General features: G+C 40.5%; 1 protein-coding gene across 1 annotated transcript in view; it reads left to right on the forward strand.

Moving 5' to 3' along the window:
- EPB41L4A (erythrocyte membrane protein band 4.1 like 4A) overlaps window positions 1–24149 on the forward strand; it is a 216400-nt gene that overhangs the window by 111683 nt on the left and 80568 nt on the right. Inside the window, exons 4-7 of the mRNA XM_079790305.1 lie at window positions 6685–6763; window positions 15642–15739; window positions 16873–16993; window positions 21979–22066. Of these exons, the coding sequence (XP_079646431.1) occupies window positions 6685–6763; window positions 15642–15739; window positions 16873–16993; window positions 21979–22066 (386 nt within the window). The remainder of the gene's footprint in view (window positions 1–6684; window positions 6764–15641; window positions 15740–16872; window positions 16994–21978; window positions 22067–24149) is intronic.

Raw genomic sequence — 24149 nt, forward strand, 5'->3', positions numbered from 1 at the left:
TTGCTCATTCTATAGTTATTATAATTTCTTCCCTGAGAGGCTGTATGGAATAGTGGCCAGAAAGCACAGAACTCTAGGAGCAAACTTGATTCTTAGTTTGTGATCTCTATGATCTTAGGCAAGTTGCTTACCTCCTTGGAGCTTCAACTGCCTTGTGTACATTACCAGGTGGCTGTTGAGAATCAAATGTTTAGGAAACATTTCTGTACTTTACCCAATGCAATCAAATGGTAATGATGCCTTATATTTAGAACACACGCCATTTTATGTGTAAGTGGGCTATCAGTCCTTTAAGAAAATTAGCCCAAACCAAATGTTTCCAGTTGTGTAGTTTTCAAACTTCTGCATAATCGCTCATCACCAAACACGTTTGAAGTGGCTGGTCGGTCAGGAGGGTGTAATCTGTCATGTTGCAGAGGATAAAAGCAGCTCTGGACTTGGGACGAGGCCTTCTTCCTTTGTGCACAGTCTCAGCAGCATCTGTGCTCTTCCTGCCCCCAGACACCAGCCCCTGTGGGCTGCAGGCACAGGCCGACCCATCTGCTCTGTAACACAGGGCTTGATTGACAGAGATGGATCAGCAGAGGGTGGACTTCCTGGCTCTTCTAAATAGTTAATATTTAATAATCTGTGCCTCCCCGACGTCAGTATTCAGGGAGAGGGGTGTGCTTGTCAGAAGCACAGTGGTTAACTAAACGTAGAAATCAAACATATGGATCAACTCTAATGGTAAAAAAATTACAACCCAGTTTCTTCTAGAATTTAGTTTTTAAAGAAGCTCTAGCATAAGGAGTGCCTACCCGGGATGAGGGAGAGGAGCGGGGCTGTAGTCTGGGTTGTCTTCTGTGTACCAGGAACAGGGCAATGGGGTTCTACAAGCATAGCATGTGTGGGTCATAATAATAATAAATAAGGATGTAGTTTGTATATTGTAAGTGCATTATGGGTTTATTGCCTTTGTTCCATTTAATTTTATTTCCCCAACTTCTAAAGTTTTTGACTCAATGTACTCATAAGACTTACAGTTCTGAATCTAAGACACAATGAAAATAGAAAAACTAGGGTTACTTTCTGTCTACTGCACCCTATCAGAGACCGAGGGTCACAGGAGGAGGTGGAAGTATTTTTACTGACGTGCATACTTTATACCTTTTTTATTTGTGTGGGAGAGCTTTTGTTGAAGAAGAAATTAGAAACTCTGATCACCAATCAGTGCACCAGGTAGCAAATCTGTTTTAAAACAGTTTTAATATAAGATCTATTTTAACACACTGCTCTGAAGTATGCAGCTTGCAGAGAGTGCGGGTTAGATTCATACTCTCTGAAATAGAGATATTTCTAGGAAAAACATAATATAACGTGGCTGGCACCCAAGGGGCTTGTGCCCTCTTTCACAATATGAGTGTTTATTTACTTATTTATTTTGCCCATGTAGGCACATTTCCAGCTTTGTTTCATATATATTTGGTATTTGTGCATATATTTCTTGTGTCTGGTACATGACTGAGATGAGAAATGCCTTTTTAAATATGTCAGGACACATTCTTAGATTCAGAAAAGTTTAAGAACGAGACATATATTGACCCTCATCCACATAGTTTCACTGATAAGTTTTTTTTTCTAAAAAGGTAAGAGATATACATGGTAAAATATTTCTAACATATCAATTTTGCTAAGAGTAGAATAAATGTTCTCATTGGGAAAAAATGGTTAATACGCGAGGGGATGGATGTGTTAGTTCACCTGATGGAGGAAACCCTTTCACAATGTATACAGATATCAAATCATCCCCTTGCACTCTTTACATAGCTTACAATTTAATTTGTCACTTTTACCTCAAAAAGCTGTGGGGAAAGCTTGCCACTGTTAGTAATTTTTTATGTGTTTTAGGGGAAAATAATTTAATAGATAACTCTCTTTTCCACAAAAGGGGTCATATTTCTGCAGTCGGAAATGTAGATTGGTGACCTTTCCCCATCCTCCCTCTGCACATTTAAACAGTTGCATTTAAGTTGTTTCCAGCTTTCTGTAGGTATTTTTTTTTATATATTTTTTTGCAATAGTGATAGGTGGATGGTTTTTAAAACCATTTACTTTGTTTATAAATAATCTTTCTTCATTATGAAGAAAATGCGTGTATGTTGTAGAAAATGCGGACAGTAATAAATTAATAAAAATTGTGCATAGCCTCACTAACCAGAGGTAAGAACTAGGAACATTCTGATGTATTTGGTCCTACCTTTTTTCCTGTGTTTATGAACACACTAGAGGCCCGGTGCACAAATTCGTGCACGGGTGGGGTCCGATTGGGCTGGGTCAGCTGGGGGGAGGGGACACAAGTTGTTGGCCAGCTGGCCCCGCCCCCTGGTTGAACTCCCAGTTGAACTCCCAGTCGAGGGGACAATTTGCATATTAGCCTTTTATTATATAGGATAGACCATATATACACAGATACCTGAATAGTTGAAGTCCTACTTCATTTTATATTTCCTTGTGTCTTTAGAAATTCTTGGTGAGTATAATTTTTAAATAACTTTATTGAGATAGCTGTGACATGTAAAAATTGTTTATATGTAAGGTATATAACTTGATGTTTAGATATATGCATACATTGTGAAAAGATCAGCATAATCAAGCTAAATAACTTATTTAGCACCTCTTTATAGTTACCAGTGTGTGTGAGAAAATTTAAATTTTATCCTCTTATCATATTTCTAATATACAACACACTGTCAATAACTAACATCACCAGGTTGTACGTTAGATTCCCAGAGCTCATTCATCTGGTATAACTGAAACTTCATGTTCTTGACCAACATCTTCTCATTCCCCCTCCCCCAGCCTCTGGCAAACCACCATTCTACCCTCTGCATCTATGTGCATGACTATTTTATTTTATATATTTTTTAAATTTTTTACATTTTATTTTTAGTTACAGTGCACATTCAATTTTATTTTATATTGTGTGGGACTGTTTTAGATTCCACATATAAGTGAGATCAGGTAGTATTTGTTTGTTGTGTCTGGCTTATTTCACCTAACATAATTCTCAAGTTTCATTCATGTTATCTTATATTGGAGTATTTCCTTCTTTTCTTTGGCTGAATAATATTCCATTGTGTGAGGGTGTGGGTGTACCACATTTTATTTATCTATTGTTTCATTGATGGACACTTCGATTGCTTACATATCTTAGCTATTATGACTAATGTTGCAATGAACATGGGAATGTAGATATCTCTTTGAGATCTGTCTTTCATTTCTTTTGGATAAATACCCAGTAGTTGGATTGCTGGATCCTATGGTAGCTCTATTTTTAATTTCTTGAGGAACTTCCATACTATTTCCCATAATGGCTATACCAATTTACATTCTCACCAACACTTTTGTCTTTTTTATATATATATTTTTTTTTACATTCCTACCAACAGTTGTATTTTTTAATTTTTTAAATAAATCTTTATCGTTCAGATTATTACAGTTGTTCCTCTCCCCCCCCCCCCATAGTTCCCCTCCACCCGGTTCCCACCCACCCCATGCCCTTACCCTCCCACCCCCACTGTCCTCATCCATAGGTGTATGATTTTTGTCCAGTCTCTTCCCGCACCCCCCACACCCCTTTCCCCCCGAGGATTGTCAGTCCACTCCCTTTCTATGCCCCTGATTCTATTATATTCACCAGTTTATTCTGTTCATCAGATCTTTTATTCACTTGATTTTTAGATTCACTTGTTGATAGATATGTATTTGTTGTTCATAATTTTTATCTTTGCCTTTTTCTTCTTCTTCCTCTTCTTAAAGAATACCTTTCAGCATTTCATATAATAATGGTTTGGTGTTGATGAACTCCTTTAGCTTTTTCTTATCTATGAAGCTCTTTATCTGACCTTTAATTCTGAATGATAGCTTTGCTGGGTAGAGTAATCTTGGTTGTAGGTTCTTGCTATTCATCACTTTGAATATTTCTTGCCACTCCCTTCTGGCCTGCATAGTTTCTGTTGAGAAATCAGCTGACAATCATATGGGTACTCCCTTGTAGGTAACTAACTGTTTTTCTCTTGCTGCTTTTAATATTCTCTCTTTGTCCTTTGCTCTTGGCATTTTAATTATGATGTGTCTTGCTGTGATCCTCTTTGGATTCCTTTTGTTCAGGATTCTCTGTGCTTCCTGAACTTGTAAGTCTATTTCTTTCACCAGGTGGGGGAGTTTTCTGTCATTATTTCTTCAAATAGGTTTTTAATATCTTGTTCTCTTTCTTCTTCTGGCACCCCCATAATTCGGATGTTGGTATGCTTGAAGTTGTCCCAGAGGCTCCTTACACTATCTTCATATTTTTGGATTCGTCTTTCTTTTTGCTTTTCCAGTTGGGTGATTTTGGCTTCTTTGTATTTCAAATCTTTGACTTGATTCTTGGGATCCTCTAGTCTGCTGTTGGATCTCTGTATATTATTTATTATTTCAGTCAGTGTATGCTTAATTTCTAGTTGGTCCTTTTTCATATCCTCGAGGGTCTCACTAAATTTATTGGCGGTTTCTAGAAAATTCTTCAAAAACTTTATAACCATGGTTTTGAACTCTATATTCTCCATTTCTTTCATATGTGACCTGTTTCTTTGTCTTCGTATTTTGGCTGCTTCCCTGTGTTGATAGAGTGGCTTTGTGTGCTAGGTGTCCTATAGGGCCCTGTGGCTCAGCCTGCCCAGTTACCTGAGGTGGACACTCTTGGTTCACCCCTTTGTGGGCTGTGTGCACAGTCTTGTTGTAGTTGAGCCTTGATTGTTGTTGGTATCACTGGGAGGAATTGACCTCCAGGCCAATTGGCTGTGAGGATCAGCTGTGTCTACGATGGGAGAACTTCTGTGCTGGAGACACCCTTATGAGACAAGACTTGCTTCAGTGGGGCTTTGGTGCTCACTGAGTCTGCCCCCTGAGTGTGTCCCTTATGGATCTGAGGAGTTGTAATCTGGATGATCCCTCTCTGACCACTGGGTACACTGGCTCTTGGATCTCCAAGAAGGTGCTAATTTAGCCTCTGCCTGAGGCCACCCGGCAGGAGCTACGGAGAGATCTGCAGATTCCTCTACTTTGTTTGGGGTTTGGAGGTAGCCAGATGAGGCCCAGCTGTGAAGCACTGCAAGCGGCTGTGGGGCCTTGGGCCTTCTTTTGGATATTCTGGGTCTCACTGACTCAGTTGCAGTTTATTAGGTAATTTTAGATTTCAAAGGACCAGGCCATTCATATGCAAAAGCCTCTGTGCACAGCTTGGGTGGGGCGGGGTTTCAGGGTGGAGTAAACAGCAATGGCTTCCCATCAGCCCTGTCCTAAGAGGTTCCTGGTTCTCAGTGTCCCATGGTAATAGCTGCAAGCACCTCTGAGAAAAAGCCGCCCTCGAGTTCCACCCGATGCCAGACAGTCCAGTTTCTCCCCGTATGAGTCTGAGTCCCCAGAGTCTCGCCCGGAACTGGAGTTCAGAGCAGTTAGGAGCTTGTGTCTCCCTCCCGATTGAGAAAGACAGCCACGTATTCAGTTGCCAGCCCTTTCCGCACGTGCGTGTCTTCTTAGCTCTGCACTTTACTTCCACAGCTCCTTTGAGTCTCAGTGTGCTTTTCTCTTTCCTTCTAGTTGTAGAATTTCCACTCATCCAGCCTTCCTGTGGTTCTGGATGATGTCCATTTTGTCTTTTAGTTGTAGTTTTGAAGTGGTTGTGTGAGGCAGTAAGTTCAGGTGTTTACTTATGCTGCCATCTTGGTTTCTCCTCACAGTTGTCTTTTTTTTTTTTTTTAAATTACTTTATTGATTAAGGTATCACATATTTGTCATCAACCCCCTCCCCCCGTTCCCTTCCCAAACCCCCCCACACGCATGCCCCCCTCCCCCTGTTGTCCGTGATCACTGGTTAGGCTAATATGCAAGCACACAAGTCCTTTGGTTGATCTATCTCCCTTGTCCCCACCCTCCCCTACCTTCCCTCTGAGGTCTGACAGTCTGATCAATGCTGTTCTTGTTCTTCAGTCTATGTTGTTCATCTTTTCCCCTAGATGAGTGAGCTCATGTGATACTAGGAATGCACTTATAGGAACTGAAAATGAGACAAGCAATAGTAGTTATGCTGACAGGCAAATGAATCAGTCTATAGTGAGTTTCTTTCTGGGCCAACAGTTCTTTTGAGTCCCGGTTTCTATGCCATACTAGCAGTCTGCAGATATGCGTCACTGCAGATTGCCCAGGACCAAACCAGAGAGGGTCGGACCTGCAATACCACCATTTGTCCACCATCCAGAACTGAAATATCATTGCTGTTATGAACACATAAACAACTGTTGGACATAGAAACCGGGACACAGTTGTCTTTTTGATAATAGCTATTCTTATAGGTGAAAGGGGATGCCTCATTGTGATTTTGATTTGCATTTCCCTGGTGATTAGCGATGTTGAGCACCTTTTTGTGTATCTGTTGGCCATTTGTATGTCTATTTAGGTGCTTTGCCCATTTTTTTATTGTTTTTGTTTTGTTTATGCTATTAAGTTATATGAGTTCCTCATATTTTGGATATTAACCCCTTATTTAGTAAATTGCTTGTAAATATTTTTGGAAATATAATTTTTAATAGTTGTATAATATTATACTACTTCTTTGCCTAATTTATAATGTTAAATCTAATTAATTTCTATTTCTTATTTTAGCTGGACCTCCATATACTTTGTATTTTGGTATTAAATTCTATGCTGAAGATCCATGTAAGCTCAAAGAAGAAATAACCAGGTACAGTATTGACTTTGCTTTTGAACAGTACATGTATGGCATATACAAAAGGCTTTATTTAAAAAATGGAGTCAACCATTTGGATGCATGTCTACCTGCATTTTGTAATGCATCTCCTGCAAGAGTTAAATTTAAACCAGCATTGCGTGAGGCAGATCAATGTCTGATGATAGATGTGTATGAACAATGGTATGCACCTGGGTGACACAATGATAGATTTTGCATCTGTTGCGATGGGATATTTCCGTATCATTCTTGTCAGCCTCTGAAGTCATAAAAGTAGCCGTTTGAACCGGGTAAAGGAAGATATTTTGATGCTCAGTTTGTATATGTAAATATAAAGTTGAAGAGCCAGTTATTTCTTTTTAATTGGTTATAGCTTAAATGTCATCTGTCAGGGGGTTTCACTTATATCTCTGTAGGAAATAAAAAAAGATGTTTTTAGTGTTTTACTTCACCTTTGTCATCAAATGTTTTATTTCAGTTAAGGCAGAATTTTCAACTGGTGTTGATTCTGTTGTTAAAATAGCTCATGCCAGTATTTGAAAGTGGTTTATAAAGAGCAGGCAGACCTGTGATATTTTCACTATTCCACCTGTGACTAAATTGCACATGGTAGCAAAACAAAAGCATTTCCCCCAACTTTACAAGTAGAGCCTAATTCGTTATTCAGAAAATTTGAAATCCTATCTTTGAAAACTAAGTTAGTCTGTGGTTTTGTTCCTATTCCATTTTTTCATCTTTCCCCTTAGGCTTTGTTTTGTCTTGATTCTAGACTGCACACAAAAGAGTGCTTTAATTGGACATTTTCTGTTATACTCTGAAGTGCTGTAATAAGGCCTCTTTTTTAGCACGGTGCTGACGCCTGCGTTCACGTTGTCTATCACCACGTTGTTAGCGAGCATTCGAAAAGCAGGCTGTCCATTCAGCTCTCTGTGAGCACACCCCTGTGGGAGAAGGGCCGGTGTGTTGGGAGATGCTGAAGAGTGGGGTTGTATTGACAAGAATTTTATGAATAGTCTTGCAGTCAAGAAGGATTTCTGGTTGTGGGCTCATGGGGAAACTGAACCCAAGTGATATAAAAGCACATTTATGTCTGTAAGTAATTAGGGACTTGTAAGGAAACAACGTTTTATGAAAATACAAGAGAAGTCCTTCATTTTGAGGTTGACAGTAACCTCTCTGTGCCTCAGTTTCTTTTTGACTGTAGAATTGGAGATGTTACCTGTCTCATAAGGTTTTTGTAAGCATTCAGTAGAATAGCGTATGTGAAACTCTTACACAGTTGACCCGTGAACAACACCGGTTTGAACTGAGTGGGTCCACTTGTACGTGGACTTTTTTCACTAAATGCTGTAAATCTATTCTTTCTTCCTTGTGATTTTCTTAGTAATATTTTATTTTCTCTTGCTTTATTCTAAGAATACAGTACAACACATATAATTTACAGAATATGTCTTGACTGTTATTGGTAAGGCTTCCAGTCAATAGTAGGCTGTTAAGAATTAAGTTTTGAGGGAGTCAAAAGTTTTGTATGAATTTTCAACTGCATGGGGCATCAGCTCCACAAATCCATATGCTGCTCAAGGGTCAACTGTAGTTTGTTGTGTTTGCCTCATAGTAAGTGCAGTTCAGTGGAGTTCCATCTTACATGAGGGTTAGGTTCCAAAAGATAAGTGATTTAATGTTAAGAAGGCAGGGAGCGGGGGTGGGGGGTGGGGTGGGGGAAGGGGGAGAACAGTGTCTTATAATGCATTATGTCCCATATGTTCACCAGATATTAATGATGACCAGACATTTCCTAACAGCTCATTAACAGAATACATAGATTTGTGTTATGTACAAACCCACAAATAATTCAGTGCCACCTGTTTTTCCTCAAATATTAGACCAGATCATATAGTTAAGAACCAGATGATATAATTGGCTTACATTTAATGACCACAATTTATAATTTATTTTTATTGCCAAAAACATATAGTTGAATTTAGGTAAATTAAATGTGTATTTAATGTGATATTACTGTGCACTTATTCTTAGTGTGTCCTGAAGACAAAGTCAATGATTTGCATGAATATGTTAAGTTGGTATGCAAAATGGACTTTTTAAAAGGAGTCAATTGCATGAGATAATTTTGGCAAAAGAAAAAAACTGAAACCAAAAAACAAAATTCTCCAGTATACGTTATTAAAAGATGAGTCTACTTAGGCCAGCCTTTTCAAATTGAACCTTTATCTTGCTTCAGTTCTTTTGAAAAACTTTCTGGCCTTCTCTGTATTGGCTCTTAAGTTGTTTATAATTTTTTATATGAAAAATAATACTGTGGTAAACATGCTTATACATACCAATTCTTCCACATTTTTTGGTAATCATTGTTTCCTACGTATTGTTCAGATGTCTTGCAGTATTGAACCCGTTCGTTTTACTCCTGCATCGTATTACACAATTTATTTGGCCATACCTTGTGGTGGGCTCTCCAGCTTGTTTCCTTTTTAAAAATTATAGATAGTGCTGCGTTGAATCTCCTCATGTATATGTATGATTATACTAGGTAGTATTCCAGAAGGATGTTGTATTTAGAGAACAAAAGGCTAAAGGTGAATGGGATACACAGGAACGTAAGGTTCCAGACCATGAGAAATGTAAGGGAAAGAATCATATAAACTTGGAGTACCTGTTATGTGCTCTAAAATGTGTACTGATATAAACAAAGTTGGGGGACTCCAAGGTCATATACCCTAACCTTCAACTTTATAGAACATCCCTGGTATGTCAGCCTGCTTCTTTATAAAGATTTTAAAGATAGGAAACCTTACTCTTCGCAAAGCAATGGGAAACTCGGTAACAAGTGCCTGGAACTAGGTTTTCTTTCTAGGTCTATGCAGAATAAGTATAATCTCGCCCCTCTTGTCAGTCCTTAAAGTAATTCGTGTCCTCATGACATCTGTTAAACTTATCTTCAATTCCAATTCAAAATATTATGACAGCCTTCCGTGTATTCCATGTCATTCATAGCTCTGAGCCCTCTGGACATTTGGTGAGCATAATGCAGTATGGGTTAAGGAGATGGGCTTTGGAGTCAGACAGGCTGAGGTCTGCATCCTTACTCTGCTACTCACTAGTTGTGTAATCTTGAGAAGCTTACCTAACCTTTTTACTAGTATAATCTGTACTAGGGGCCCAGTGCACGAATTTGTGCACCTTGAAAGGAACTGTGGGCCATGAGGCTGCGGACCATCCTCCATGCCCCTGCCCGGCCCCTCCCATCTCAGCCCCTGGTCCCCTATCTGCTGGCAGCCCTGTTCCCGCCGCTGCCACTCCCATGTGCTGACAGTGCCGGCCCCACTCGCACCTGCTGACAGCATGGAGCCATTGGGGCCGGCGCTAGCAGCGGGTACGAGTGGGGCTGGCGCCATCAGTGGGTGCAAGTGGCAGCTGCTGCCCTGATTGCCCCTCAGGAGCAGGGGGAGGTGGAGAAGCTCTCAGGGGCGATTGGGGCTGGCAGCTGCCGCTCAGACTCACTGACAGTGCTGAGAGATCAGGACCAGTGCCGGGTACCGGCTGTGGGTGCGAGTGGGGCTGGCACTGGCAGTGGATATGAGTTGCAGCTCTGGTTCCAGCAGCGGGTGTGAGCAGGGCCGTCGCTGGAAGCTGGTGCGAGAGGCGGCTGCTGGCCCTGATCACCCCTCAGGAGCAGGGGGAGTTGGAGAAGCCCTGAGGGGCGATTGGGGCAAGTAGCCACTGCTCATACCTGCTGATGGTACCAAGCGATTGGGTCTGGCACCGGGCGCCGGCAGCGGGTACGATCAGCAGGTGCAAGCACAGAGCGGTGTGTGTGTGTGTGTGGGGGGTGCCCAGGAGCACAGGAGCAAAGAATTTTCGGTAACCACCAGAGGCTTGCCCCGATGACCGAGACCAGCGCCCTGCCTTGGTCTGGCGCCCCTGCTCACCTGCTCCACCATCCTGCCATGGCCGACGGCTGCCGTGTTCTGTGCGCGACCCCTGGTGTTCAGCACACGTCATAGCAACCAGTTGTTCGGTTGTTCCACCATTCGGTCTATTTGCATATTAGCCTTTTATTATATAGAATTCTCATCTGTAAAATGGAATTAAACTATTTCTTCAAAAAGATGTTGGAGAAATATATGACAATACATGCAAAGTGCTTACAATGCAAAAATGTAAGTAGATGGTACAGTTAGCTAAAATGGGAACAATAATAATTATTTTACATTTTCAAATTATTGATTACAAAACTAGGGAGGAAAAGACCAACTGGAGCCCTGAGACAGGTCTTTCAGGTTAAAATCAATCCACTAATCAGAACTTCCTGGGTGTAGTTGTTCATTTAACTATGAATTATCCTACTATTGCCTCTAGCCTGCATTTCTTGAATTTGTATGAAAAGACAGAGTTCACTCACTCACCTACCCTTCATTCAGTGACTACATGGAGCATCATGTTTCAGTGCACTGAGTACCAAGGAGATTCAGTGGGGACCAAAGAAAGATAGGGTTTCAGTCCGAGGAGGGAGGACAGACAGACTGCATTGCTTTGCTGACACCGCTATCTGTGATGCCATTGAAATTTGCCTGAACTTTTAAGGATCTAACAACTATTTCTACAAAAGAAAATAATGTTAGTTCCAAATGACTGGTTCATAATGAACACTGTTTAGCTTTTGAAAACGGGTCTCTGTTTTGTAATATTTTATAGTATTTTCTGGGGATTGACATTAAGCTTGTCAATTATTATTAGTACTTTGGTAATCATATTTTTCACATTGTGAAGATTAGCTTGTTTCAGCTTCTTTGGTAGCTGAGTGGCCTTCAGTTACACGTCCACTTCCAGAGTCCCTGTCTCTCCGTGAAGATAGTGGTCCTTAGGTCATCAGAGTTGAAGGGAGGGTTGATTTCCAGTATTGATGCAAAAGAAATTTGTGAACTTTAATGGATTATACAAATGTAAGGTGATACTATTGCTACTTTTCCTGTATTTTAACCATCAGTTTTAAACCTCCGAGGCTAAAGTGTTATTCCAGAACTTCTTTGTCCCTTTCTCTTGAGAATTAGTGGTTGCTTCCTCTACTATTTTTCTTCCTAAGCTATACATTCTATTTCCTCCACAGTGTTTAATATTATGCTATTATTTAAACATTTCCCTCTGTCCCTCGCATTTAAGTTAATCCAAAGTGATTCAGCTGCTGTCCCGTGCTGTGTTCCCTCTCTGTGGTGCAGAAACCAACCCTGCTTCTGTGTGAACAGGAGCCCTCCTTCAGGGTCACGTTCAGCTGGCACCCAAAAATCAGACTTCTGCTTGTCCCCACGCCTTTCAGATTCCTCACCAGGTGCTCCTCAGGCCGTTGGGTGTGAGCATTCCTGGCTGTCGTTCAGGAGAACTTTCTGTCTGGGCTCCTGAGAGAACAGGGTCTCCCTGCCCCTTCTCTGGGCAAACCTTCTTTGCCCATTCTTCTCGCCTCTGATGCGTGCTAAATTGCTCATGGCTCGAACATCCTTGGTATCAGTTCAGCTGTCTTCATTGAACAGCAGAGCCACAGGAAACTGTGAGGCCAGTATTTCAGCCCTTCTCTCGTGCTGTACTGGTCGTAGTGTTGCAGTAAGGGAAGATGGGGCACTTCTTCCCCAGAGCCCACATCTAGCTTGGGAGATAGTGCACGCACACCAGTGTGGTAATTTACACAAAAAGATGGCCAGTCGTTGCTTTAGGAAGCTCTGCTTTGCATCAGAATGTGTTCTGGAAAGATTCCTTATTAAGTGGATCATTTTTAGTCAGCATCTTTTTTTCCCCAATAGGGGTAAAATATAACTAGGGTCACAATGTAATTTATTGTTCAAACCCTGACACTGCAGAATGACTAGGAGATTAATACTTAGGCATGTATAATAGGCACAACTAGAACAGTCCTAGGTAAACTAGAATGTAGATTCACCCTAAAACCAGAGATAAACAATGATCCAAGCATCCATTCATAGCCTTAATCAGAATGATTAAGAGCCCTGGCTGGGTAGCTCAGTGGACTAGAGCATCATCCCTATATGCCAAGGTCGTGGGTTTGATCCTGGTCAGGGCACATACAAAAATCAACCAATGAATGCATAAATAAGAACAAGTTGATGTTTCTCTCTCTCCCTCCTTTCCTCTAAAATCAATTTTAAAGAAAGAAAGAAAGAGAAGAAAAGGAAAGAAAAGAAAGAAAGAAAGAAAGAAAAGAAAGAATGACAGATGAAAAGGCCCAGCTACTCTAAATCTGTAATTTAAGTAAAATATTTGGTTGTACTCTAAGTCCCATAAAATGGACAAAATGCTTTATATACAGTTAATTACAAACAGGACCATGATATAGTGTTTGTTTGGCATATAAAAATAGAATTTACTGTGTCATAAATTAGTCTTATATAAGATTAACATAATGCTTGCAATCAAAGATTAATCAAGTTCCTAATTAAAAATAGTTTACTTGTCTTCCTTGATTTTAGTGGATTTTTTATGCAATGACTTAAGATTTCTAGTGTCTTTGAAAGGCAAGTTATCTAGAGAAGTTTGAACAGATGTCCCTTTTTTCTTTTTCTTCATGAATTTCTCAGAGACAGCAAAGAATGTTCAGTTTTTTCCATTTTCATCCATCCGTCTGTTCATTCATATAGCCATCCATCAAGACAGCAGTTCTTTATTGAGTAGCTACTGTGTGCTGAGCCCGCTAGAGTGGGAGTAGAATTAACAATGGGTTATGGTTCCTGTCCTTGGTATCTGTTTGTCTTTCTCTCTCTGTTTCAGCTCTGTCTTTGTTATTCACCTCCCTCTGTTTCTCTTTTCCCTTTCTCTTTGAAGCAAAACTCTTATGGGATTAGATCTCTCAGTTTCTGTATTTGGCAAAGGATTTGACTATTCAGTCAGATGTTATAAACGTCTTAATGCAGCAAGTCAAATATTCATCTGTGACCCATTTTCTAAAAAAAAAGAAAAATAGAGAGAGTGTAGCTAAATGCAAGTTTCTATCAAGCAGTAGTAATTCTAGTGAAATGTCTCTTTAGTTATAAGCTTTTGCATTTAATTTCTGCTAATATCACTTTACTCCTCTTCAAGAGGAGCACAGATGACTATAACAAAGTGGATTTGGTAGCCAAGCATTCAGGGAGTGAAATGTAATTAAGGGGAGCTGGGAAATGGGAGTGATAGGGAGTGGTGGTGATGGGAAGTCAGTGGTTAATGGCAAGAGATTTGGCTCAGGAAGTAAGCAGAGGTCTTAACAAGCTATCTTTACGATCTTGATCTTAATCCTGAAGACCCAGGGTTGTTTTTTGTTTGCTTTTTTAACAAGGGAGAGACCTGATCCTATTTACCTCACAGGAAGGTAGTTTGGAAGGGAGATTAGTTTGAATGATGGCAGAACATGAAGGTTTTAGAAATCCAGTGGGTAGTGAAGGTTTTAGAAATCCAGTGGGTACTTGGAGTAGGAGATGGAGAGAAGTGTATGGATTTCCAGAACAGCAGATTTAGAGAGAGAAGTTGGGTGCCAGGACTTACACATTGTTCCTAGGTTTCTCTTACTTGGGTGTCTGGAGAACTGTGGTGCCATTTATTGGCAGTGGAAAAGCACAGGCTGTGAAGCAGGTTTTCACTTAAGCCTGTGGGCACAAAGTTGATATCAGTCTTCTAGAAATAATAAGAGTAGCAGCTAACATTTGGATATCCTCACTAAAGGCTTTGGTTGTGAGCATTTGGAAAAGAGAAATTTATCACAACTGATTTTTAGAATTCATTCTTTGCTTTTTTTCCCCTGCCACTTCCCTATGACGTGTTGCAAAGAAAGATAAATCACAAAGGGCAGCCTGGTGTGTGTGTGTGTGTGTGTGTGTGTGTGTGTGTGTGTGTGTGTGTTTCGTGTGTGTATCTGAAAGAGAAAGAGACGGTGGCTGGGGCTTGTGTTGATGATTCATTGTATTGGTTCATAAACCTCTGGCATCTCTCAACCCACTGGCAGAAAACCTCAATGGAGGGCAGGAGGTGGAGGGTGGGAAGCTAGCCAGAGTTGCCTAGCACCCTCATTAAGAGAGATCTAGGGTCAGGTGCCCTAGAATCCAGGTCTGGCTCTGCTCCTTAGCTCTTGTGAGATCTTGGACAAGTTACTTCATCTCTTTGTGTCTCTTAGTTTCTTCATCTGCAAAATGGAGGTGGTAATTGTCCTGACTTCATTTTAAAGTCTTATATACGTTATTGTATGTAAAATACTTGGAATGAGTTACTATATTTACAGTGTTTAGAACAGTGGGTGGCACTATAATGATAACAGGTTTTCTTTAGGCAAATGGGATGAGCAAAGCTGCAGATAATGGGCAGGGTCTTAATAAGCAGGAGGATTGATGGAATGACACTATCATGACCTTTGTCCTGCATCGATGATTTTACACCCTGTAGATAACACGTCATCAGGGCTGGGTCCTTGTGATGTGTTCCTCCCATTATGAGCATGTTGTCACAGCAGTAGTGGCCGTGGCAGTAATGACAATGTAACAGTATCTTATATGGAACCTCCACATCAGCCGTGTGAGGTGTAGCGACTTCCCTGCCTGAGTCTTACAGGTGAGGAGGTGGCTGTTAGAGAGGTCAGGCAGCCGACCGCGGCCACCGCCTGCGGAGTACTCGGGCTGGGATGCAGTCCAGCCAGTCTAAGTGGAGCGCCTTCCCTTTTAGTCACTACCCTGCATTGCCCCTGTAGAGGGTGCTTACAGTCTGTTCACGCAGCAGCCCCCGTCACACAAAAAACCAGGAAGCATTTTATTTTCATTAGTCAGGCTCTGAAGCTGCAGGTCTGGGCAGTGTAAGATACCATTAATCTCGTTTTCCATTTCTCTTTCAGATACCAGTTTTTCCTGCAGGTGAAGCAAGATGTCCTTCAGGGCCGGCTGCCCTGCCCTGCCAGCACTGCTGCTCAGCTGGGAGCATATGCCGTCCAGTGTAGGTTCCACCGACCTACATTTGCTGCAGAGATTTTGAGAACAATGTTTGAATTTTTCTTTTTAACGGAGTTTATATGCTAAAATGTTTCTTATCAAGATGTTTTACTGGAAAAAAAAAATGAATTTAGTCAGAATCAGGTTTTAATCAGGTCCCTTCGGAAGAGGTCAACACGAAGCCAGTTATACATTCCTAGTGCTGGGTCCCGTGCAGGTTTAGTCACAGGAATAGCATTGATTCTTGATGAAGTGGGGGGTCTGAAAATCTGTTCTCCTCTCCGTTCCACCTGAGCTCATTGTTCCCGGAGCTGTTGTGTCTCAGAGACTGCGCTGCTTCCAGGCAGCTGTCGTGAAGACCCTACGCGGTCAGGAGCCAGCGCCAGTGCGGAGTGTGGCACACGCTGGGCGCTCACTGCACTTCAGCTCTTGGCTTCTGTATTTGCTCCCCTGGGGGCATTTCCAGGTCGCACTGTCACTTTTGAGACAGGCTGAGGATGGGGGCAACGATACAGCATGTTCCCTGCCTTTGAATGGCCTTTGCAGATTAGACACAGCCTAGAAAAAATATCCTAGGAATAATGTCGCAGAGAGGAACTTGGTTGGGTTTGTAAGGTGCATTATTAATGTAAGGAAGAGGATTTTTTATAAGCATAATATACTAAGCTTTCTGGTTGCATTTTGCTTCTTTGTATAAACTGTAATGGGGTTATGTGCAGCATTGTATTATATTTTCATGACCATTATGTGTGGCAAATACATTTTGAATCACACGCTCTATTTCTTGGTGTCATTGTCTGAGAGGATATATTGGGGTCATGGCTGTTATTCACTTCTAATATTTCCAATGTCTGTACTCTAAATTGTTTATAACTTTTTTCATTTAAATGATAAGAATAATTAGAATGAAAATAATTATAGTCTTTCAGAAAGCAAAAACACAGAACATATGTTTTTAGGATAAGGTATTTTTTAATACCGAGTTATTTTCTACTAAAACTATTTACATATATGTGAATTATTAATAAGGCATTTGAAGAACATGTTTAAGCATGATAGGAATATTTGTATTCCTGTATATTGGAGGAGAATATTTTCCTAAAATGAAAAAAATATATAATTTTTTTCCTTTTTTAGCTGAACTTGGAGATTATGACCCATATAAGCATACTGCAGGATATGTGTCAGAATACCGGTTTGTTCCTGATCAGAAGGAAGAACTTGAAGAAGCCATAGAAAGAATTCATAAAACTCTAATGTAAGAATCATGTTATTAACTATAATTAACAGGCTGTACATTAGATCCCCAGACGTCATCTTTGACCAACGTCTCTCCCATGTCCCCCAACCTGATTACCAGCCCCTGGGAGCCACTGTTCCAGTCTCTGTTTCTATGAGATTGGCTTTTTTGGATTTTGCATACAAGAGATACCATGTTTAATGTTTGTTTTTCTCTGACTTATTTTACTTAGCATAATGCCCTCAGGGTCCATCATATACTTGAAAGTAGCAAAGAGAGTAGATCTTAAATGTAGGTCTCACCACAAAAAAGAAATGGTGATAAGATGGAGATGTTAGCTAAGCTATGGTGGCCATCATTTTGAAATATAAAACTGTACCAAATAACTTGGCCAGCATTGCTCAGTGGTTGAGCATCAACCTATGAACCAGGAGGTCACTGTTCGATTCCTGGTCAGGGCACATGCCCGAGTTGAGGGCTTGATCCCCAGTAGGGGCATGCAGGAGACAGTGTTCAATGATTCTCTCTCATCATTGATGTTTCTATCTTTCTCCCTCTCCCTTCCTGTTTGAAATCAATAAAAAAATACCTTTTTAAAATGTATCAAACACACACTACACCTTAAACGTACACAATATCAGTTAATTATATCTCAATAAAGCTGGAAAAATAACATTTTATATTACATCAACCACCATCCTTTGCTATTGGCAGGCTCAATGAGTTTTTAGAATGATAAATTCTTCACTTTTGCCTGGAACATTCTAGTATTCTTTTTCTTTTTCAAGTTTTAACTGCTTATAACACTAAGAAGCTCATAGAAAATTCAAACAATTTATAACATATAAGGACAGTCAAGATATTTTTTGTTAATGGCCTTTTAGACCTCTCTCTATGAATAATTTCCCGTAGAGAAAATGTATTCTGTATAGATTTGTGTATGATTTTACATAAATGGAGTCATGCTGTATATACTGTATTTCGCAGTCTTCTACTTTTTCAGTCACCAGGATCTTGTGAAATTTTTTTTAAACTATAAATATAATTTATAACCACAAAAGCTTTAATGTATTCTGGATCTGCTAAGTCATAAGTATGTAAATTATTCACAGTTATAAGCAAAGTCTTATTCAGTCTATAGCAATGAATCTGAAAATCATGATGACACCAGTGTGGAGCCTCAGAGGGTATTATGTTAACACTACATGAACCTCTGAGAATATACCTGAGTCCCTAGTAGGATTTTCAAGTAATGGCCTGTAGCATTGAAGTCATAATTTAATTATAGTTATTTTGGTTAAATCCTCTATACTGATTAACTTTGCTTTATTGCCTCTTATGTAACATTCCCTCTTGAATTTGCTTGTTTTTAGATGTATTATAGTGAAGGGGGGAAAAAAAAAGCAGAATTAATCTGGTCAACAAAAAATGTTTGCCTAAAGGATCTGTTTCAGTGAGTAGCAGAGAAGTCAATTGCTGAATTGCAATCAGGGAAACCAGGCTCTCCATCTCGTATTAGCATGCACCAGAATGCTCTCCAGCTGATTATAGAGTCCTTCACTTTACGGTTTTGCTGAAGTGGGTGCTAGTAACAACAGTGCTTGTAACAACATTGTGAATGGCACTGTGTTTGGCCTATTCTGAGAATACTAATTCTACTAGGAGTTTCAAAGTACAGTTACATTTTGAAATTATCAAGGAGCTTTGAGTGAAGGGCCTTACATATTTTATGCAATGATGTTGACAGTGTGACTGTTATTTCTAAGAGAAGAAAGCTTGATCAAAGTTTGGTAGCTTTGTTGTGTCTAATTTTCTTTTTATTTATTTATTTATTTTATTTTATATAAATCTTTATTCGGATTATTACAGTTGTTTCTTCTTTTTTTTCCCCCCATAGCTCCCCTCCACCCGGTTCCCACCCCTCCCTCTGCCCTTACCTCTCCCCCGCTGTCCTCATCCATAGGTGTATGATTTTTGTCCAGTCTCTTCCAGTACCCCACACACAGACACCCCTTTCCCCCTGAGAATTATCAATCCACTCCCACTCTCTGCCCCTGATTCTATTATATTCACCAGTTTATTCTGTTCCTCAGATTTTTAATTCACTTGAGTTTTAGATTCACTTGTTGATAGATGTGTATTTGTTGTTCATAATTTTTATCTTTACTTTTTTCTTCTTTTTCCTCTTTTTAGAGAATACCTTTCAGCTTTTCATATAATACTGGTTTGGTGGTGATGAACTCCTTTAGCTTTTTCTTATCTTTGAAGCTCTTTATTTGCCCTTCAATTCTGAATGATAACTTTGCTGGGTAGAGTAGTCTTGGTTGTAGGTTCTTGCTATTCATCACTTTGAATATTTCTTGCCACTCCCGTCTGGCCTGCATAGTTTCTGTTGAGAAATCAGCTGATAATCGTATGGGTGCTCCCTTGTAGGTAACTAACTGTTTTTCTCTTGCTGCTTGTAAGATTATCTCTTTGTCTTTTGCCCTTGGCATTTTAATTATGATGTGTCTTGGTGTGGTCCTCTTTGGATTCCTTTTGTTCAGGGTTCTCTGTGCTTCCTGGACTTGTAAGTCTATTTCTTTCACCAGGTGGGGGAAGTTTTCTGTCATTATTTCTTCAAATAGGTTTTCAGTGTCTTGCTCTCTCTCTTCTGGCACCCCTATAATTCAGATGTTGGTACGCTTGAATTTGTCCCAGAGGCTTCTTACACTATCTTCAACTTTCTGTATTCTCTTCTCTTCTTGCTTCTCCGGAGGAGTGTCCTTTGCCTCTTTGTATTCCAAATCTTTGACTTGATTCTTGCGTTCCTCTAGTCTGCTGTTGGGTCTCTGTATAATATTTTTTATTTCAGTCAGTGTATGTTTAATTTCTAGTTGGTCCGTTTTCATATCCTCAAGGGTCTCGCTCATATCCTTGAGGGTCTCGTTAAATTTATCGGCCTTTTCTAGGAAATTCTTGAAAAACCTTATAACCGTGGTTTTGAACTCTATATCCAGTCGTTTGTTCTCCTCCATTTCTTTCATTTGTGATCTGTTTTCTTGTCTCCGCATTTTCGCTGCTTCCCTGAGTTGGTAGGGTAGCTTTGTGTGCTAGGTGTCCTATATGGTTCAAAGGGTCAGCCTCCCAGTTACCTGAGGTGGACACTCTTGGTGCACCCCTTTGTGGACTGTGTGTACAGCCTTGTTGTAGTTAAGTCTTTATTGTTGTTGGTGTCACTGGGAGGAATTGACCTCCAGGCCAATTGGCTGTGAGGACCTGCTGTGTCTATAACGGAAGAATTGCTGTGCTGGATACACGTTTATGGGGCAGGACTTGTTCCAGTAGGGCTTTGGTGCTCACTGAGTCTGCCTCTTGAATGTGTCCCTTATGAGAGTAGTTGAAATCTGGTGTCGTCTCACACAGACCACTAGATACACTAGTTTCTGGATCTCCAGTGGGATGCAGGTCAGCTACTGTCTGAGGCCACCAGCAGGAGCTACAGCAAGAACTACAGTTTTCTCCTCTATGCATGGGGATTTGGCGGTTTTGGGGCAGTCTGAGTGGAGCTGAAGTTTATTTGGTTAAGCTGCCACAGGGCAGGCCATTTATATGCAAAAGCCTCTGTGTGGAGCCTGGGCGGGTTTGTAGAATGTGTGGGGCAGGGTCTCAGGGCCGGGCGGGATCTCAGGGCGTCACTAGGCTAGGGCGTGGCAAACAGCGATGGCTGCCAGTCAGACTTCTCTGCCTTTGGGTGTTTCCAAGTCCCCGTGTCCCACGCTCCAGCGCAGTAAACACTGATTGCTGGGTGCACCTCTGCAAAAAAGTCACCCTCACTTTCCGACCCGATAGCTCACAGTCCAGCTTCTCCCCGTAGGCATCTGGGTCCCCCGTGAGTCCCCAGGAACTGGATTTTAGAGTGATCGGGAGCTTGTCTCCCTTGGGGTTGAAAAAAAGCCGCGCGCCCAGTTACCTGCCACCAGCCCGAGTCGCATGCCTCCGTACCTCAGCTTTTCAGCGTTTGTGCTCCTTTCTCTTTCCTTCTAGTTGTAAAACTTCCACTCAGCCAGCTTTCCCGTGGTTCTGGGTGGTAGACGTTTTGTGTTTTAGTTGTAGTTTTGAAATTGTTGTGCGAGGCGGCAGTTTAGTTGTTTACCATTGCCGCCATCTTGGTTTCTCTCTGTTGTGTCCAATTTTCTATGAGTGGTCGTGGTCTTCATAGATTTGAAAAGTATGGTTTATGACTGGGTTTTCCAGGGTACCATAGCTGCATCTAAATAATTTCTTAATTTTAAAAAATTTACAGCTCCTTTTGTTAGCCATTAAAGAAATCCCTCTTTTCTTTCTTACACACACACACACACACACACACACACACACACACCCCACACACACACCATTTCCACTCATCCATGGAGATTCTTGGCCAATTCTCACCCTCATTAGGAATGAATGCTATTTTCTGTATATTATCACCAATAAATATTTGGGGAATATGTCTATCCTTTGTGTTAAGACAATGACTAGTATTTTTTACCATTTCTAAATACCAAACTGCTGTGCTCAGGAGATACTGCTGAGACCCTAGTTGGGTGGTGGAGAGCCCATTCTCTTCTTGCTACCCACCACTGCTCTCACCCCTCTTGCTCCTGGTGGAGAGCTGCTGGTGCATGGAGGCTTTGCACTCTTTGTCAGGGTATACTTTTTTGAGTGCTTGTATTCTTACTAATCTCTCTCGGGGTTTCTAAAACGGAGAATTTTTCATATATGCTAGGACATTGGGACTGGCTATAATGACCAAAAATAGACTCGGTAAATGAAATCAACTTGATACAAGTGTCACCTTGTTTCAGGGGTGTACAATTTTGTCATCAAGAAGGCAAGGGGCTTCTTGAAGTACAAAGACTTGGGTTTGCACTAGCACAAAGGGTTACTTCTTTTTCCAGGGAACATGGCGAACATGGTTTCATTCCCTGTGTTGTGGCTGTCATAGAGTAAGCTCTTTGTTTTTGTGCTGGGCTCAGGGGTCAGGCTCCTTCTGAAGCAGAGCTGAATTACTTGAGGACTGCAAAATCCCTGGAGATGTACGGCGTTGACCTCCATCCCGTCTATGTGAGTAACATTTAATTAACACAAAATATTTTAATCTGATGACATTTTTCTTAAAGTGCCACTGAAACTCCCAAAGGAAAGCTGCAATCCTGTTGTGTGGAAAGCAGATGATGCTTTTTCATCTGTGTTTTTCAAACACAGAGAATCTCTTGTGTGGATTAAATCCTAATGAGTTTTGCATAGAAGTCTGTGATTATATTTCCATGTGTAGAAAACAATTAACTGGGCTTGAAAACACAATCTGGAAAACAGTTCCAAGGGGCTTAGCTAAACGTCAAAACAATTTAAAATTGGTCTGTAATTGATTGTATTAGGCAGAAAACAGGAGGGTTTTCCAAAAATAGGTTTTACGGCTGAAAAACATTAATAAAATTACTTAAAGTAGGCGTTAGACAACAGTACAGCTACAACTATTTGTGGTTCTTTATTGCATCTGTGGGTTCTGTCAATATTATAGTTACTGCCTATTGTAGTTTTTTAAAAATATATTTTTATTGATTTCAGAGAGGAAGGAAGAGGGAGAGAGAGATAGAAACATCAATGATGAGAGGGAATCATTGCTTGGTTGCCTCTTGCATGTCTCCCACTGGGTATCGAGCTCACAACCCGGGCATGTGCCCTGACCAGGAATCAAACAGTGACCTGGTTCATAGGTTGACGCTCTACCACTGAACCACACTGGTCGGGCATCTATTGTAGTTTTTGCCATTGCATTATGAGAAATATATTTGCAGATTTTCTTTAGTAACTGATGAAAACTTGCTGAATATAGTCACTGAGCAATTATACTGAATCTCTGTTGAATGTTCTGGATCTGGTCTTAACCTTTGAACCACTTCTCTAAGGTTTTCAATTGGTTATTCTATGCCAGTGAGATTGAAATGTGATTGCCTTTCATTTTATGAGTTTAGTTAGCAATAGTCAAATTTGATTATTTGAGAAAATGAGCCCTGTACCTTTACAGGAAATGAATTGCTAAAGATTATAAAAGGCAGAGTGTTTGTCAGTTGGATTAGGGGACTCAATTTTTAAGGAACCCTGATAAATCTACTGTAATGTAAATAACTCAGTCATGCATTTATTTTGTAATATGTCTTTTGGTTTTCAGAGTTTGTAAAGAGTTAGATGTGTCCCTGAGTATATATACCATTACTGTGGTAATAAAAGTTACATATATGGGGGAAAGTAGTAGTTCCCTGATATATTAAATTTCAGTTTCATTAGATCATTAAATGCTCTATACAATTGTCTTTCATGAACACTTCTAAAATTTATTGGGCTAATTATCTTTTCCCCTGCCAGCTACACTTATCTAGTTAGGTTTCCAGTTTTAAAAAAATGTATTTTATAGGAAAGGTATAAAAAGAGAGTCTTCTGCAAAATACTTGTGTGTTTGTGTAATGATTATCCCAAGTCACAATGTTTGTGGGCAGTAGGAATTTATGGTAAATAAACTGGATTCTTTAGACTCTTCCATACATTCCTTTAAGATTGAATTTTTAAAACTGAAAGTGGGCAACAGTTGGTATTCTTTCAAAACTTATTAGTTAACTAATGTTCCTTGGGACTATGACTTTGCAATCTGTTATTGGACCTCAGAGTAGAAATAAGATGAACATAAACAGACAGTTCGGTGGATGTCCTTGGCACCCACTCGGCAACTTTTTCATTTCAGAATCCCATTTTCTTAATTGAGATTTATCATTGCCTGGAAATTAAGGGTCTCTAGTCTTTATCAGAAGAGACTGTATTTTAAAATTTTGAGCAGTCTTAAAGTCACAGGTGTTAGTGGGAAGGAGCGTGATAGTGACCTCAGAAAATCCAGCGGTATGCCTGCAGGTGGCTGCCTGAACTTTCTGGAGAGGGTGGTGGTGAACAGAAAGTAAGATCAGTGAGCCCCGGGTAAGGGACCGTTGGTAGAAGCCAGTGGTTCTTAGTCCTTGGCTGCACAGGAGGGTCACCTGGAGCACTTTTGTGTTTTTGATACCTGGGCCCCTTCATTGCAGATTCTGATTTAACTGGTTTAGGTAATACCCAGGCATCAGCATTTCAAGCTGCATGGGTGATTCTAGTTAATGTGCAG

The sequence above is a fragment of the Cnephaeus nilssonii genome (genome assembly GCF_951640355.1).
Source record: "Cnephaeus nilssonii genome assembly, chromosome: 2".
NCBI classification, from domain to species: Eukaryota; Metazoa; Chordata; class Mammalia; order Chiroptera; family Vespertilionidae; genus Cnephaeus; species Cnephaeus nilssonii.